Genomic DNA, 17,912 nt, shown 5'->3' with positions numbered 1-17,912 from the left:
GTTTTAGTACTCGCAGGCAGCAGTGACACTCGGTGGTGTGACACGGATAAAACATGACATCGCTTTGCTTTTGCGTTGGAGGAAACTTATTAAAAAGCTTAAAGAAGCTGACAAGCAACAATATTGGGACTAAATTTATGCAGAATTGCAGTGCTGTGTAAAAGTCTTGAACAACTCCTTAATTTCTTTGTATTGTCATATGAAAATGGGGAAAGAGGTCTAGAGACTTACTGAAAGTTGTGCAAAGAAACATGGAAATGTAGTATATAAGTTAAACACAGTTTGTACAGTTCTAACAAGCTTGAAAGTCAATATGTGGCATGGCCATCTTTATACTTCAATACTGGCTGAACTGTTCCTTTTTTCTGACCTTATAATGTGGCATACCTCAGCCTTTTATTCCCATTTCCCCTAATAGCTGTTCTTCCACTGAGACCATTTCTGAAGAGGGTTCAGCGAACAGTAAATGGATCAGCTGTAGGGCTAGATGCATCTCTCAAGTCTTTGCTGGATTTTTTTTCTGTTTCTTAAGGGAGTGGACGTTCATCTCTTCTAGTTTTTATTTATTTATGTATTTATTTATTTTTGCCACTACCACTTCTGTTCTTCCTCACATCTTTGAAGGACACACTGCACACCATGCTGTGATATGCCAGGTTTTTGGCTAACAGCTCTCTGGCTAAGAAATCACCCTGTTAGTGCAAAAATTCAATTTCTTGTCTGTCAAACTTTGTCATCTTTGGCATTTTTTATTTTTTCTTGTAGATCTGACTAATAATAATGGTAACAAATTGTGTTAAAATGTGTTTTTCCAGCAAGGTGCTGATAACAGCATAAAAAGATGCTTTAAGTCCCTAAAAATAGTATTTTAAATTGGTAATTTGCCAACTATAACAGGGACCTCTCTTGACTTAAGATGCCATTTATGGTTGAATGACTCAATAGTCAGTGTTAAGTCACTTAACAAACAAACAAAAACATTGCTTCGAAAATGACCAAGTACAAAGATTGGACCAAAAATGGCTGAAAACGCAACCAATGTTCAAAGAAAAACTTTGAAAGACCTTCAGAAAGCCTGAACTATTGTTCAAGACCACTTAAAAAAACAAACAAGCTAGAAGATTCTTGGAAGCTAAATATAAAGAAATGAGACACAAGACTTTTGAACAGTACTGTATAGTAGTGCTAGCAGTGCTGCTGTGAAAATATAATCTTGGAGTATCTGAGCCTTTAAGGAAGAAAAAAAACTACAGTTGAGTAACAAGTTTCCAGATGTAAAAATTGCACAGTTATCAAATTTAACAGTCTTCAGTTAAAACTCTTATGGTGATAAAATTCATTTTTAAAGTAAATCGATCCCTTTGATTAATTTGAAATGTCTTAAATCCAAAGAACCGAATTGTGACCCTGCAGTCTCATCAAGGACCATTTCAAGTGAAACAGCACCACCTTGTGTTTGTGTTGGGTTAACAAGACATGGAAAAGATTGAGAATGTGTGAAGTGCTTTATGACAGCATCTGCAAAGTATTCATTCTGTGCTCACAATTAATTTGAGTTTAAAAGGGGGGAAAACATCCACAGGTTTATGTGAAAATAGTCTTTCATTTGTACAGCACTTTTCAAAACATAGTTACAAGATTAAAACAAAAGATGTGAATAACAGAATACATGAATACATTAAAAATACATTTGTGAATAATAAAAATAAGGGAATGACAGCTATGACAGCAAACCCACGTAATCACTAAAAGCCTAAAAACAGTTAACTGTGTAAGATGTAGCCAGTGTAGTCTGGCAGCTGAACCATAACACTGTCACTGGCCACTTTGTTAGGTACACCTGTTCAACTGCTTATTAACACAAATCTGCACATTTATAATCAGCCAATCACATGGCAGCAACTCAGTGCGTTTAACCATGTAGACACGGTCAAGTCGCTCCTACCGAGCATCAAAATACAGAAGAAAAGTGATTAGATTCTAGAGTCTCCCTGAGTGTTGCTGCTGACACTGTTAGTATAGCCATCTTTGGATGGCCATTTCCAACATGATGATAGGCCAGATCATCTCAAGCTAGTTTCTTCAACATGACAATGAAGTCACCAGATCTCAATCCTGTAGAGTACCTTTGGGTTGTGCTGGAGCAGTAATACAGCCCCCAAGTTTTGGTCGAATTTACCAACATTTACTTTGTATTCTGATAGCATAATTTGTGCCTCGATTCTTTTAAAATACACTGTAGATAATCATTTCTTGCAAAAATACTGTCATTTATTTCTCCTTTGAAAACAGTTATCAATCTGTTCCACTGTACTTACATTTATAGGTATGAATGGGAATTGCTGTATTATAAAACACTAATAAATTTCTTAGCAAAGCAATTAAATGATGAGTGAATTATTTACCAAGTGAATTATTTAAATTCACTAGAAGAACCATACCCCCACCCCTTTTTAATTTTTTAAAAATCTAATATGTTTGTTTGCATATGTGATGTTCTCCAAGTGTCAAAAAAAGCAAACGAACATCCAGATACAAATTGGATAGCATAATGTTGCAGTGGATTTAATCTAAACTATCAATATTTGCTCCTTCACTTTCTCCTTCACCTAAAGCCTGTACTATGAATGAGAATTAAGTGCTTAGCAAGGTAACTTCAGGATTAACTGGGTTTTCAGGGTTGTGAAGGTGGTTAGTGGGATAAATTTCCATGGTAACTTATGCCGCAAACCTAGCCTTAAGTTTAAGAGATCAGCACTACAAACCCACAAATCATTTTGCCATCCTGGAATATCTGTCAGATCCCCTGCGCTGGCAGAAAGCTGCTTTTTAGAGCAACTCCCCAGCATCTTTCCCAAGGACTCTGCAACAAACTAAGGAGGTGGGGATCGAATCACCGACCTTCTGAATCATAAACAACCTGCTTTAAATCCTGAACCACATAAACAACAAGATTTTCGAGAGCCATAGCTGTGAGCTGGGTAACCAGCGAGGAGAATGGTATCAAATGGTTAATGGGTTTAAATTTAAAAAATAAAGATACAAGAATTCATTTTGCTACTGTGAATGAGTTCCCTGTGATGTTATCTGCAGCACTAATACTCTCGCCTGGATTCTTTCCAATATCACACAGACTTTATAATATAGCGCTGGCAGGGTCAAAACCATTAATGGCCAACTGGGTCAAGTTCTCACATAAATGAGGTGCTATCGTAATATTCTTCAGCTTCATCCATAAAAATCTAAACTGTGCCCACTTTATATTTATCACTCTGTAAGAGCCTCATTTCAGTAACTTGTCTTCTGGATCTTACCACATGGTCCAAATTGTCAACCCTTCAAACCAGATTTCATTTTGGTGAGGAAGGATAAGGAAACCAAAACTGGTGCGGGTTGTGAATGAAGTGTCTTTTCAGTGTGGAGCAAACCAAAAAAGAAAACCAAAACCCTCAACCCCCCTCACAAAATATCTGCATTTTCCAGGTGTTTTGAGGTCATGGAGAAGATCTTCAATGATCAGACCCTATCACACCTTAAAGACCTCACAGTATCAAACTATCCAGATAGAGTGCTTCACTCTGAGACTGCAGGCTTACATTGTGGTTCCTGGAGTTTCCAAAAACAGAATGAGAGCCTTCAGTAGCTTACTCATATTACCACTACTACACATCTTTAACTTTTGCCTTTTCTCTCTTCTGCTCTTCTTCATTTCCCCCTCATGCACTAAATTATACTAGATATGGATTTCTTCCTTTGACGTGACCTAGTGCTAGCTCGTAGGGGATTGTCTAAGTCTTAGGGCTCTTTTTCTAATATTCTAGGGTCCGTACCCTACAGTGTAAAGAGCCTTGAGGCAACTTTTTTTGAGTGTGCTTTTATGTCCTCAACATAAAGGCCATGCAAGTTGATGATTGCGTTCTGTAAAACTTTTAAGACAGTGGGGGAAAAAAAGAAAAGAATCACAGAAGTGCACTTGCAAATAGCCAGAACTAAAATGGTAAAGGTCCAAAGTTACACTTTATGATCATGTCTTTTAACTATTGGAAATTATGTATTGGAATTTCAGGAGTGGGACCACGCCTCCAAACACGCTCCTTCCGGTTGTCATCTATATAGGTTCCCACAGTTCTGCAAGCTGTTCATTCTCATTTATGTAGTCCCCTTTGAGGCCTTCCCCAAACTGCAGCTCAATTCTTGTCCAAGCATTCACCTTTACCTACTGAAACACTGTCAAACTTAAAATGAGGACGTGGGCCCAGCTAGTGAATTGTAGGTAACACTTCGTCTAACACACAGACACAGAGACACACAGACTCATCGGTCTGTGTTGCACTTTCTTTCCAACGGATGGCATGCAACACATTCCTGCCTCCTAGAACTGAAAGAGTATACCTAAAAAATGAGATTCTTGGGTTATTGTGTTTCTTTTCAAACTACACATGCAGCAGTAGTAAAAGATAGAGATGTTAACTAAAAAAACAAAAACAGGCCCATCTGCAGCTTTGCAACAGTCCATATATCTTATGTGTTCAATAGAGCCAAAGCTTACAACTGCAAAAAGAACCGAGAAAGAGTTTATGATGAAAGATCTTTAGAAAGATCTAAAGCTTGAACTTTAGATTTTCAGCAACGGCCTCGACCGCAAGATCGAAGCCCTGAACCACAGATGCAGCGCCTGTGGAGGTCGACACCTTCTGCAATGACATTTCTTGATGAACTCTTCACCTGCCCGAAACAAACCTAACCCAACGTTATCCAGATATTGCACACATTTCACAGGATTAATGATCTGGTTGTTCATGTTTGTTTGTTAATTTATTTCAAACATGTAAATAATATACAGGTACATTTAGTAAAGAAAATAAGAGAGAAAAAAAATACTATGCAAAAGTCAATACATTTCAATATTTCTACCGTTCTGATTCATTTACATGTTGAAAGGGAGTGGGAAGAAGTACACACTTATTTAATCCCACCCCTCTGCCATAAGCTATCAGTTAATATTTAGTCAGCTTCCTTACTGATATAATCTGTAATAAAAATAGTGAACAGATATCTGACACAATATATAATATATACTATAATATCACATCATGAAATTTTTTAAATAGAGACATTCACTTAATTTCAATATTTTCCCTTTCTTTATAGTTCGAGAAGATCATATTTTTATAACTCTTTTTGAGCTGTTTTATGTTTGGACATTGCTTTAGTTCCATATTCAAACTGTTCCACAATTTCACTCCATGAACAGTAACACAAAAGCTTTTTCTTGTAGTACGTACCTTCCCTGTTTTGAAGTCACAAAAACCCCTTAAATTATAACTTACTTCTTTCAAAGGAAACATACTCTGAATTTTACAGGCAGTTCTTTTTTTTTTTGCTTTGAATAGAATTTGTGCTGTTTGGAATTTCACTAGATCGGCAATTTTCAATATTTCAGACTGCAAAAAATAGTGATTTTGTATGTTCCCTATAACCTGCATTGTGGATGATTCGAACTTCTTTTATTTTTTGAAGAATAAAAAGTGAATGTAATGTGTTTTATAGTTGTTGCCCCAGACCTCTGCACAATAGCTTACGTATGGCAAAACCAGTGAACAGTAGAGAATATGAAGTGGTGACGTTGCCTGTTAACTGCACCTCTGCCTTATCTGCAAACTTCTTCTCGCCACTCTTGAGGCTGCCTTCAATTGTTTTAATGGACTTTTTGAGGATGTTGTCACATGCGTCAACCAGTGTGACAGAGTGGCCCGTTGATGTGGCAACCTTTAAAGAAAACGGTTCAAGATCATTTCAAAGCCATCGCTGCTTGTTATTTTTGGTAGGAGACGTGATCAACATAAATATTAATATAACATTAACCATAAAACTTTGAAGAAAAGTGACCTTGATGATAAGTTCATGGCTCCTTTACATTAAATCTGTCTTAGTTGTTTTCACATAACCTTGTTGACAGATGGCACTGAGCAGACGCCATGTAAGCAGATTGCTGTGCATTTTGAGCAAACATAGCATGCAGAGAACTCAGCTGAAGCACCGTGTGGAGTGTTTACTTTAGGCAACGCATAAGAACACAAGAGTAAACACTGAAAAATTATGTGGATTAAATTCTGTAGACTGCAGAGGACACACAGAAGAGGAAAAAATAGCTTCCTTTTTCTTAAAAAAGAAAGCAACAGGAACTGCAAAGACATGATAAGTTGTACACTGCCAGTTCATTCTTGTGTACATATTTTCCAGTGTTGCTTACTGGGTAAACAACAATAGAAAGAGCCTACCTGGAAACAAAAAACCCTGCAAGTGAACCATCATCTTGGATGAAGAAATGTGGTCTGAAAAACAAATCCTGATCATGATTGGGGATCAATGAAACATTTGGTGAAATCAAATAATTAAATAAATCTATAGTACAACTCAAAGCTGTTTAGTGGTGAAAACTTTCACATGTACAACAGGAAGAAAACGCAAGTGATTGGGACTAGCTGTAAGAAAAAAGTTACTACTGAAGTACTGTGTTCACAACTTTCTTCTTTTCTTAACACCTTTCTCACCAGAGTATGTCTTTGAACTTATCAGTGACTCATGCTCCTAGAATATTTTTTGTTGTAGGAATAGCCTATACCAGGGGTGGGCAATCTCAGTCCACGAGGGCCGGTGTCCCTGCAGGTTTTAGATGTGTCCTCGAACCAACACAGCTGATTTAAATGGCTAAATTAGCTCCTCAACATGTCCTGAAGTTCTCCAGAGGCCTGGTAACGAACTAATCATGTGATTCAGGTGTGTTGACCCAAGGTGAGATCTAAAACCTGCAGGGACACCGGCCCTCGTGGACTGAGATTGCCCACCCCTGGCCTATACAGTACTGTGCAAAAGTCTTGAACTCAGGATTTTTTTTATATTTTACCCAATGCTGACTTACTACTTGGTATGATCACCTCTATTCTTCGAGCGGTATTCAGGAATAGTTCTCCAGACTGAAGCTGTCTTTCAGGCATGTTTTATGAAATTATTCAAAAATAATTTAGTTCTTTCACACAAAATGTCCCCTCTGTGAATAGTTTATTTTATTCATCCAACTTCCAAAACAAAAGTAGAATTAAAAAGTTCCTATGTCTTTCTTTCATCAGTGTGCATGATGTAATTCCTGTGTGCGCAGAGGCAAAGTTGCACATTATGAGCATTTATTTCTAATGAGAGTTGGCCGCTGTCATAACAGCAAATGTCTGAAAGATCTCAGATACCTGTTTCTGTTCCCAAAGTTGCTGTGAAAAACGTAAATCAGTCCATAAAAGAGAGTCCGAGGATCCAAAAGTATGAATTTATATGAATTCTGCACCAGTCAGGGCAGACACAGTCAGACTCTGCTCAAAGGTTGAGTGGCTTTATGTCCGTTACTAAAACAAACCCCAAAACCTAAAAAAAATACATTAAAAGCAGTGTTACTGTAATCATTATAATAATCATTCTATAATTTATTTCATTGTTCTGTGCACACAGCAATCACTTTCTGCAGAAAGAAAAAAACAAAACAAAAGACTTGATGATTTCAATCTTAAATAATAAGGGATCCTTTTTCAGTTCTCCGGTGAAACCATATTAAATAATCTTTAACTATCAATTATGCCTGCCAGCAAATCTTCTGACACTTCAAGGTACACTACATTGACCAACGTATTCATTTCCCTGCCTTCACACCCATCTGAACTTGAATGGCATCCCATTTTTAATCCATAGGATTAAATGTGATTTTATGATCTCAGCCCAGTCCTTGCAGCTATATTAGATTCTCTTCTGGGAATTTGCCCCCAAGGTTTAACTGTCATTTCATTGATGAGTTGCTGTTGTTTCCTAATTGCTTCCACTTTGTTCAATACCACTTAACAGTTGAGTGTGGAATATTTATTAGCACGGAAATTTCCTGACTGGACTTGTTGCACGAGTACCGTCCCATTGCGCTCCTGAGAGCGACTCATTCTTTCACAAATGTTCGTGGACGCAGTCGGCATGCTTACTGCACACCTGTGGCCATGGATGTGATTGCAACACCTGAATTTAATGATTTAGAAGGGTGAGTGAATATTTTTGGCAATAGTGTCAAAGACCGTGTGAAAACAACACTTTCATGCTATCAACTTTTAAAATGATATTATGAACTTTTTAGCAAACAAAGCTTTATTTAAACCTTTTGTCTTTGGGATACATCGTGAAAGTTCTGACGGAGAAACCTGAGTCAGTTGGGATCGGTAACAGCATCACGAACACCACCACGCTGAGCACTGGAGCCCCTCAGGGCTGTGTGCTCAGCCCACTGCTGTTTACTTTGCTGACTCACGACTCTGTTGCACTGGTTGTTTTTTTTTTTTTTTTTGCAGTTTGCAATTTTTTCACACTTGCACTTTATGTAGTCCTGTGTTGATTGTCTGTAACACCGTGGTCTTGGAGGAACGCTGTCTCGCTTCACTGCGTACTGTACCACTCCACACGGCTGAAATGACAATAAAGCCACTTGAGTTGACTTGAAAGTCCAGTATGAAAGTATCCATCATAGCAACTTCAAAAGTTTAGTTTGAGCGCTGCCTTGTATGGCACAACCACTTTCAACTGAAAAGTAAGGTAATTAACATTTTAGTCTTTGTCTTAACAATATCATCATTCTTCTATTACCATTAAAATGTTTTTCTTTTTTAACTGATGCTCATAAATATGAGACATGCACATCCAATAAGTCATCGATATCTCTCACTCTAAAAATGACAACAGACAGCAAGTTTTTAAAAATCTATTTATTCAGCTTTAAAATTCGCTGGACACTGAAAGGAAACTGACAGGCTGACTTAGAAAACAGTTGCTCTTTAATGCACATGGCAAAGGCACTTATCTATTCCAGTGTCTGATCAGTTGTTGAGCTAGTTTCAGTGATGAATGCACACATTCACAGGAGATCACTTGTGCTTGTAGAATCCCTGTCCTGTCTTTATGCCAAGTTTGCCCTCTGCAACCAGCTTGTTCAGCAGGTCACTCGAATCAAAGAGAGGGTTCTTAGGATCCTTTGTCTTGAAGGCTAAAGACATACAGACAGACGGTCCCATCTCATCACAGGCTGTCACATGTTTAAATCAAAATCACATAAACAACTACAGTGTCTATGGATTTTTACTCACCTTCAATAACAGCCTTTACTATGTCTAGTCCTACATAATCAGCAAGTTCAAATGGCCCCATGGGATAACCAGCGCCGAGTTTCATACCAATGTCAATGTCTTCTTTGGATGCATCGCCTGAGAGGTTAGAAAAACTGAATGTCAACAAAGTTAGAGGAATCAGTGAAAAGCTTGAAGGATGCTCATTTGGAGCTGTAGAAACAGCAGGCACACACACCTCTCTCATACAACCGGATGGCTTCCATCATGCATGGAACAAGTAGACGGTTTACAATGAATCCAGAGGTATCCTGAATAAAGAGAGGTTCAACATGATTAAAGTTTTAGTTCCACACTAAAGACAGAAAGCAGAGTTGTTCACATGTGTACTCTGTTAAATCACTAATGTGTGCAGAAAAAGGAAGACTAAAAGCCTCTATTAAGACTTTTGTGATCTGAGGCTGAGGAATAGAGCGGGTCATCTACCAATCGGTGGATCAATTCCTGGCTCAATGCATCCTTTTATTTTTTTTATTTATGCCCCAAGCGTGAGTGTGTGTGTGTGTGAATGTTGGACAAAGCACTTAGGTATAGATGAAACTATGAATGAACATGCTTGGTGTTTGGTGAATAAGACTTGTAGTAACAAAAAGAAAAAAAAACTTTTTGAGTTTTCTTGAGTAGACAAGCACTACAAAAGTCCATTTAAATACGCACAAAATAAGTGTGCATGTGAAATTCAGCCTTGGATTCATGAAACATGCACATTACTACAGTGTGCATGTTAGCAAATAGCTTGACATGATTTAATCCCTTATTGTTATTTACTGAATTTTAACCACATTTTGCTTTACAGTATTTTGGGAAACTATAAATTCTGCACCACTTCCAGCTGCTGCTGTCGGCCTCATCGTAACCACTTGCACTTGTGTGTCTGCTATGCATGCTGGATTTGGTTCAACTTGAATTTCACCGTGGTGATGAGGCTGAAGTAACAGGAAGCCAAAGCTGTGTGAGCAGGGAGGGTGGTGAGCGAAGCTTTGCTTCTGGAGTGGCAAAACACAGTGGCACACACCACAGCTCAGGTTGTGTGGGCCAAATGTTCTCCGTCAGCAGCTGCATGAAGTTACACTAGTGCTGACAGTCTGAGTATTTTCATTTTTTTTTAATGGGTGGAGTCGAAGAATGTTATGATCAAACCTCATAGCTCTGTGGGTAATATTGGGTAAGGTTTAGTGCAGTGTAGTGAAAACAGGTTATGTTTCTTGTGTCAACACAGCAGCTCAGAACCGACCTTTGAAGCAGACCTGCAGTATCTGGTACCAAGACTTTAAGATTTAACACAGCAATCCAGTACACTGAGCATGTGCAAGCCGTTTGCTTACCATCTAATACAACACATCCCAGACCTTAATGTGAGCCACTGATACAAAATGAGCTTAAGCCATATGTGCGTCAGGCAAAAACTCCTCACCTTGCAGGACACTGGTGTTTTTCCAAGCACTTTGCTGAAGTCCAGGAGGGAATCCAAAGTGTCTTGGCTTGTTGCTGGAGTTCCAATCACCTGTGAAAGATGGAGACTTTAGCAACTTTTGCTGTAATAGTGCAATTCTAATAATACAGGGTTTGCTCAAGTTATAGTAATTCTATAACTATAGTAAAGTTAAAGTAAAGATCACTATACTATCGTAACTATAGGATAGGCTACTTATAGTAATCCTATAAAGACTTGTGTGCCTGCATGCCACTGCATACATTATGATGTACAATACACAAAAACTCACAGACAGATCAAACACTCCTGTTAGTAACTCTTTTATTGTTCTTGCAAACAGGCTTCAGCTATATAATCCAATTATACATGATATATATATGTATAAATGTGTTATATTACTTCCTGGTATTTGAAGATGTTTATTTGTGTTGTATCTTGTTAAATAAAGAAAATGAGCATGCTAATTATTATTCTTTTCTTAAGACTCTACCTCTACCAGCTTCATCATAGCAACTGGGTTGAAGAAGTGAAGGCCACCGAATCTGTCTTGCCTGTTGGTGGAGCTGGCGATGTCACAGATAGACAGCGAGGACGTGTTACTGGCAAAGATGGTGTGCCTAAAGAAAGAAATTAACACACATCACAGACATCAGTTAATAAAGCAGAAATGTGCCTTTTATTGCCTTTAAGAAGGCCATCATCAATTTCTCCCTCAGAGTGGTGCTTAACTTACTTTATCTGAAACATGGTCACTACAAGAAAGGCAAGCAGCGTCTGGACGTGATGCCTGTTGGTGTCTATTATGTAAATTACTGCCATCTTGTGGCTACAGCTGGGTACTGTCTCTGGACACTGGCTTGACAAGCCATTGGAGTTTACAGTTTGTCATTTTTTGAGCATTTTCAAGTCCTCTTAACAAAAGTAGACCCTGGCAAGCTGGGAGACAAGTATTTTTTGACTGATTACACAGTGCGGATAAACAATCAGCTGTCTGTGACGTTACTCCTGCTTCTTACACTAATGGAGAATATTTTTCTCTTTTAATTTTTATACTTTATTTAAAAACTGCTAATAATATTTACAACATTTTATTTATAGTGGGGCGTATCTTTATAAGGCGATACTGCTGCTTTTCCTAAAGCATACATCTGAATAATTCCTCCTTCACTGGCCATTGTGAGTTAATGGTAAACACTTTAATGATCGCTATCCTACAACTCTTTCTGACTGTGCCAAAAGGTGTTCACATTCAGGCAGAGTGTGTAAGCTGATGCTGCACTCTGAGAGATAAGTCAGCATAGAAAAGACAGGCAGCACACAATCACGAAAAAGTCTGGTCACGCAATCTTAAATCAGTCTGGTCCAATTTGTTTTGCTGGATTTGGGTGGGAGATGTCATCAGGTTTGCTTGCATGATTGCCTTTGGAACTTGAAAATAGATCCAAACTGGCTATATATTTAATTTAAAAAAAATGCCATGAAAGTACATTTGTGCCACCAAAAGTCTTCATACGTGCATACACTACTTGTCATTTCTTTAAGTAGTCTTCAGGAATAGCTCTTCAGGTTTCTTGAAGGAAACTCAAAACTCATCTTTGGAGGTTTGCTGCCTTTTGTTCTGTACTCTGCTGAGATGATCCCACACTGCTACAATAATATGAGGCCAATCCATGACAGTGTTCCACTGTGTATTTTTTTTATCCGGGTATATAATGTATATATAGACACGTGTGTGTGTGTGTGTGTGTGATTTACATTGCTGTGCTTGAGAGCCACCATCTACCGGAACCAAATTCCTTGTATGTGTCTGCACATATACTTGGCCAATAAACACGATTCTGATTCTGATTCTGATGCTTTTACTGCACGACAGTGTATTTGGGATCATTGCCATGCAGAAAAATGAAGTTGGTGCCAGTCAGGTACTTTTCTGCATTCATAATTCATTTTGACAATATCTCCAACACCACTGGCTGAAATGCAAATCATGACCTCTCCGATCTTGAGGTCAAAGGCACTTAAATGACAGGAAAGTCTGGCTCCTTGGAAGCAACATATAGAGAAATGAGGGGTGGCTCAAGACTTTTGCACATCATTGTATGTTAGGTGATCTAAGCCAAGAGCTAAAAGCTTTACACTTTACAGAACTGAAGTAGAGCTTACGATGGTGCCAACTTGTCGAGCCTACTGAAAAGATCCTGCTTGATCTTTAGATTTTCAACAATGGCCTCCACCACAAGATCCGAGCCCTGAACGGCAGATTCAGCGTCTGTGGAGGTCGACACTTTCTGCACAACTTTCTTGATGAACTCTTCACCTGCCTGAAACAAACCAAACAACATTCTTTAGAAACTGTTCAAATTTCATGGTGTGGCTGATATTGCTGCTCATTTTGTCAGTAAATCTACAGCCTCTCACTTCTGGCTTATCAGAAAACTTCTTCTTCACCACTCGTTTAAGGCTCCCTTCAATCATTTTAATAGACTTTTTGAGGATGTCGTCAGACGTGTCCACCAGTGTCACAGAGTGGCCCGTTGATGCGGCAACCTTAAAGACAGAAAACATTTCAAGATTGTTCCAAACTTAGCCACCAATGTGGGATCACGTTTGGTTGAATCCGACACATTCGAACTCTTTGTGTGTTAGTTTGATTGGGCTAGGCAGACATACTTGAACACCTGCCAACTACACCCAAATATAAAGTTCACTTAATGGCCACCAGGATCCTTTATATGGTAACTTTACTGACCTTGATGTGTAACATAAAAATGAAAAATCCTGGAAAACCATCACCAAATTACATATACAGAATCTAAAAGGAAAGTGATCAAACAAAAACCTAACAGGGTCTTTGCATGCTCTCCACCAAGTTGCATTTAATCTGTCTAAACAGTTTATGAACAATCTTGCTAACAGGTGGCACTGAGCCCATTACCTTATTTTAAGCTATATAACTCCACGTAAGCAGGATGTTGTGTTTACAGCGCAGCTAAGAGTAAATATGAGAGAATGCAAAAGAACTCTAATGCACAGAGTCAAAGTCCACTTTGATTTTTATATTTTCAACAAGCTGAAATTCAAAGCGGTGTGTTTACTCTGCATGCACTAGTGTCCTGTAAGCGTAAGTGGCGATAAAAGATGACAATGAAAAGTTTTGAATAACTAGTGCTAGACAACCTGCACAGTGCCACTGTGCGATTATGACGTACGTATAACGCAGACAGCCAAATTGGCCTTTACCCACTGAACTTAACTAGCAGCTTAGCTAAACACGGGCCAGACTGCTCCTTTTTCGCTTACTCACTTGTGCAATCCCCGCACCCATCTGTCCACCTCCGATGATCGTTACATTTTTAATAACAACATTTCGGACAGCTGAGGACGAGAAGCCTCTGACAATCTGAGGAGCTGCGAAAGCCATGTTGACCGGTGTCAGCTCGGGTCCAAAGTGAAGGACACACTAATATCAGTGCACAGGAGCCCCCTAGCTGGACTAGTGAGATCCGTCTGCACCGCCGCCATCTTGCTCCGGGGTCAGACTATGGATTTCAGAAGTTTGATGTCAAATTTTTGTGCGTTTGCTGGTTGTTTTTTTAAATAAAAAAAAGCGAAACCTAAGCAACAGCTAACACATTTCACAAGTCTATACAGTATCTAAGCACATTTTAGTCTTCAATTAGATTTATTAGGGTGAGTAACCCATTACAGTAAGTAACGATCATTTCTGTTAAGTGACAAACACACACATACGCACACAAAACTGCCAGTCCGCCATTCATTTTTATTTATTTTTTCTATTTGTTTTTTTTTTTTCTTAATTATTTGCCAACTTAATTCGGAAATTGCGAGTTAATGACTCAATATTTCGAATTAGGTATCCTATTCAACTAGCTGGAGACACTGTAATTTCAAGGAACTTTGTAAATCGAAATTTTGACATAAAATTTTAAACTTTTGATTTAGCTTAAATTTCAACTATATTAATTCAAGATAAAAAAAAAAAAATTAGGTAATAACAACAAATTGTTTGGGGGGGGTTGTCTTGGTGGAAACGTGCCTCCGTTTAAAGCTGCGTTATGCCATAAAAAATAAATTGTGCATTTTAATTAAAGTTATCTGTCAGAAAAAAAATATTGTAAATTATATTGAGTTAATCAGTAATAGCAATTGTCCCTGCCTAATATGGCGACGGTGTTAACGCATCTTTCCAATCCAAAGAGCTTTGCGGTAAGCGGAAGTGCTGGCGGTCACGTGATCACAGTCGGTTCCGCTTGCAATCGTGGAGTTGTACTACTGCCATCTTCTGGGTTTATTCACATTAGAAATGAGCTCGGTCTGTGTCATCCATTCTTAATTTCTATGTGTTGTTTATCAGTTTATCGGTGAAATTTCTCAATTTGTGCAAACGAAAAACACACAAAAGAAGGCTCTAGCTAACAATTTAATATGTAATGAACTATAATGCAGTGAGGCTTGCAGCCATTCTCCCTGCTGAAGGAGCACATTGTGTTTTCCTGAGTCCAGACTTAAATTCAGTGTAAGAAGTTGACACACTCAGCTGACATCAGGCTACCGTTGTCTTGTCTTTTATTATGTGCAGCCGTCATTTGTTCATGTGAATGACTACATTATTTACTTAAACATTTTAATATATATCACGTTTCATGATTTGTTCTTAATATTTTTCAAAACATTGCAGCAAAAAAATACATTATTTCTTTTAATAATTATTTAGACAATTACAATACATTGCAAAAGTCTTGAGGCAGCCCTCTTTTCTTTGTATTTTGCTTCCAAGGAGAAGAGTTTGTGGTTTTCGAGCAAACAGTCCTTATACCCAACCTTTTTCAGTGGAATGTGTGTGTGGTTTCCTTTTTTTGTTAAGCCACCTAACACTCACCTATGTATCATTAAATTATAAAAAACAGCATCTAACTTATTCAACGAACCAGTGTTATAGCTACATGTAATAGACAACTGATTAAAAATACATTTTAAATTGGTTCTCTCCTAAGTTTAGGCACTGTTACTAACAATACATCATTTTTTCCCATTTCTTTAGCTGAATCTATGAAAAATGGAAAAGGTAAAAGAGTTTGACAGACATTAGAAATAGTATTTTCCATCAATAAGGTGATTCCCAAAGATCCATTATCTTAAAACTTTACATATCGTAGCATGGTGTGTAGTGTATTCTTAAAAAAAAAAAAAGGACAATGAACACGCTGAGGACAAACTGACAAACAAATAAAGCAGCAGGTCTAAAAACATCTGATGAAGAGTATCTGAAAGTCATGTTTTTAAGAAATAGGAAGCAAATCCAGCTAAGACCTGACACAGGACCTGAGAGATGGATGCGGCACATCAGTTATTTCATCTACTGTTTGCCATAGTCTCATCAGAAATATTCTCAGTGGAATGCTGGTTGTCGAGAAGCCATTCTTATGAAATAGAAACAAAGGAAATAGGCTCACGTATGCCAAATCACACAAGAACTGGACTGAAAATCAGTGGTAACAAATTTGAAATAATTAGTTCAAACCGTCACCAATATGAGGTTGTCAAAAGAGATGTACGACTTTACAGAGAATGGAACAAAAGGCAAAAACATCCAAAGAAGAGCTCTGAATGTCGTTCAAGGAGCCTGGAGAAGACTGGTGAAGACTACTTAAAGAAATAACAAGAAAGCTGCCTAAGAGAGTTCAGACTGTGTTGAAGAATAAATGTGGTCCTGTCAGTTATTGACTTTCAAGGATGCTAGAATTGTACATATTACATTATTACATATAAAGAGGTGTTCCATGTACTTTCTTTTTACACCTTTCATTAAATCTCTGCATCCATTTCCCTACCAAAATATAATGAAATGGGGGGTGGCTCAAGACTTTTGCACATCGCTTTATGCTTGATAATTTCTATGACACAACTCAGATCATACAATAAAAGGATAAATATTAATACAATTATTTATCTTATAACTTTTAAAATTACAGTCATCTGGCAACACTGACCTTATTTATATATTTTTTTAAATGAGGTAAGCCATCACTTAGTACTGCAGTCTCAATATCAGTTATTACTTTTCAAATTTCTGTTCACTCAGCAACAGCTTAAATCATCCACATAATCCAGATGGTAATGAAAAAATAAATTATCTGGGATTTCAGTCAAACAGGAGCACCCTTCTCTAATAAAAAAATATGTCTATAAACTTCCTAAATATTTAGGTCTCTCCAGGAGAATAAGATCAAAATATTTTCTACTTTTTGTAAAGTCCTTCATCAGAGTTTCCTTGTTACAGGTCGTCAGTTTCACTGTTGCGAGCAGTCACGCACACAGTGAATGGGCAAGGTGCTAGTGTCAGTCCGAACCGTCCGTGCAGGGGAGGTGGACGCTTTCCCTCTGGGAGCCTGAATTTGAAGGCCTGCAGTAAGCTGGTGACTGTCAGAAACAGCTCCATCTTTGCCAGCTGTTCACCCATGCATACCCTGCGACCTGAGACACAACAGTGAAATCAAATTTATGGAATGTTTATGTTTCACTCATATGGAACATATAAGTAAGAAGGCATACCAATCCCAAATGGTATAAAGCACTCTTTCCTGAACAGCTTTCCCTCATTGTCCAAGAAGCGTTCTGGGTTAAAACTGTCTGCATCATCCCACACAGTGGGATCTCTATGGACAGACCACAGGTTGGGCAAAATGACAGTCCCTTTAGGAATAGTGTAGCCTCTAAACTCTGAAAAAGAAAAGAAGAACACTTTGTTTAGAGCTTGGGAATTAGAAAAATTTGGCAACAGGCATCTGCTAGGGTGGATCCAGGGTGCTTGAAAAGTTATGTGCAGATCTGTATGACGGTTATGTGGAGGTTAAGGGTCACAGTTACTGTTTACCTGTTGTTTGTGAGGCCATGTGAGGAATAGCCAGGGGAACTGCCACAGTCATTCTCTGCACTTCCATGATGGTGGCTTCAGTAAAAGGCAAACTTCCCTTATCAGTCAGAGACGGCACCCGATCTTTGCCCACTACTTCATCAATCTCTGCATGGACCTTGTCTTGAATCAACACAGCAGGAGAAAGGGAGGATTAAGGATGAAGTCCACATCACATCAAACCAGGAAAAAAAACGGTCTGATTCCGGAGAACTTGAAGTAAAATGCAGCAGTAAATGCATATTTTCATGTGCCAATCTATGTGCACGTGCAACAATTGGAGAAGTGGTTAAATACACAAGGAGGCCAGACATGTTCATGTCTTGAAACCAAGAAGTGT

The 17,912-nt window shown here is 38.3% G+C and overlaps 2 protein-coding genes across 2 annotated transcripts; both read right to left on the bottom strand.

Moving 5' to 3' along the window:
* Nucleotides 1-8,820: 8,820 nt before the first annotated feature.
* Nucleotides 8,821-14,117, bottom strand: LOC134623160 (hydroxyacyl-coenzyme A dehydrogenase, mitochondrial-like). The gene is made up of 8 exons (XM_063468360.1): nt 13,943-14,117; nt 13,057-13,185; nt 12,802-12,959; nt 11,129-11,255; nt 10,618-10,707; nt 9,382-9,454; nt 9,165-9,281; nt 8,821-9,064 (listed from the first exon to the last, which is right to left on the bottom strand). Exons 1-8 carry the CDS (start codon nt 14,057-14,059, stop codon nt 8,946-8,948), a joined length of 930 nt encoding a protein of 309 aa, XP_063324430.1. The 5' UTR covers nt 14,060-14,117; the 3' UTR covers nt 8,821-8,945.
* Nucleotides 14,118-15,130: 1,013 nt separating this feature from the next.
* On the bottom strand, nt 15,131-17,894 carry LOC134623159 (cytochrome P450 2U1-like). Its single transcript, XM_063468359.2, has 3 exons — nt 17,534-17,894; nt 17,212-17,379; nt 15,131-17,133 (listed from the first exon to the last, which is right to left on the bottom strand). The coding sequence occupies exons 1-3, from the start codon at nt 17,598-17,600 to the stop codon at nt 16,934-16,936; spliced, it is 435 nt and encodes a 144-aa protein (XP_063324429.2). The 5' UTR covers nt 17,601-17,894; the 3' UTR covers nt 15,131-16,933.
* Between the last annotated feature and the right edge of the window lie 18 nt (nt 17,895-17,912).

The sequence above is a fragment of the Pelmatolapia mariae genome, unplaced genomic scaffold, assembly GCF_036321145.2.
Source record: "Pelmatolapia mariae isolate MD_Pm_ZW unplaced genomic scaffold, Pm_UMD_F_2 NODE_ptg000445l+_length_37220_cov_1, whole genome shotgun sequence".
Classification (NCBI taxonomy): Eukaryota; Metazoa; Chordata; class Actinopteri; order Cichliformes; family Cichlidae; genus Pelmatolapia; species Pelmatolapia mariae.
Note: the sequence above shows the minus strand (reverse complement) of the source record. Positions and strands in the feature narration are given on the sequence as shown.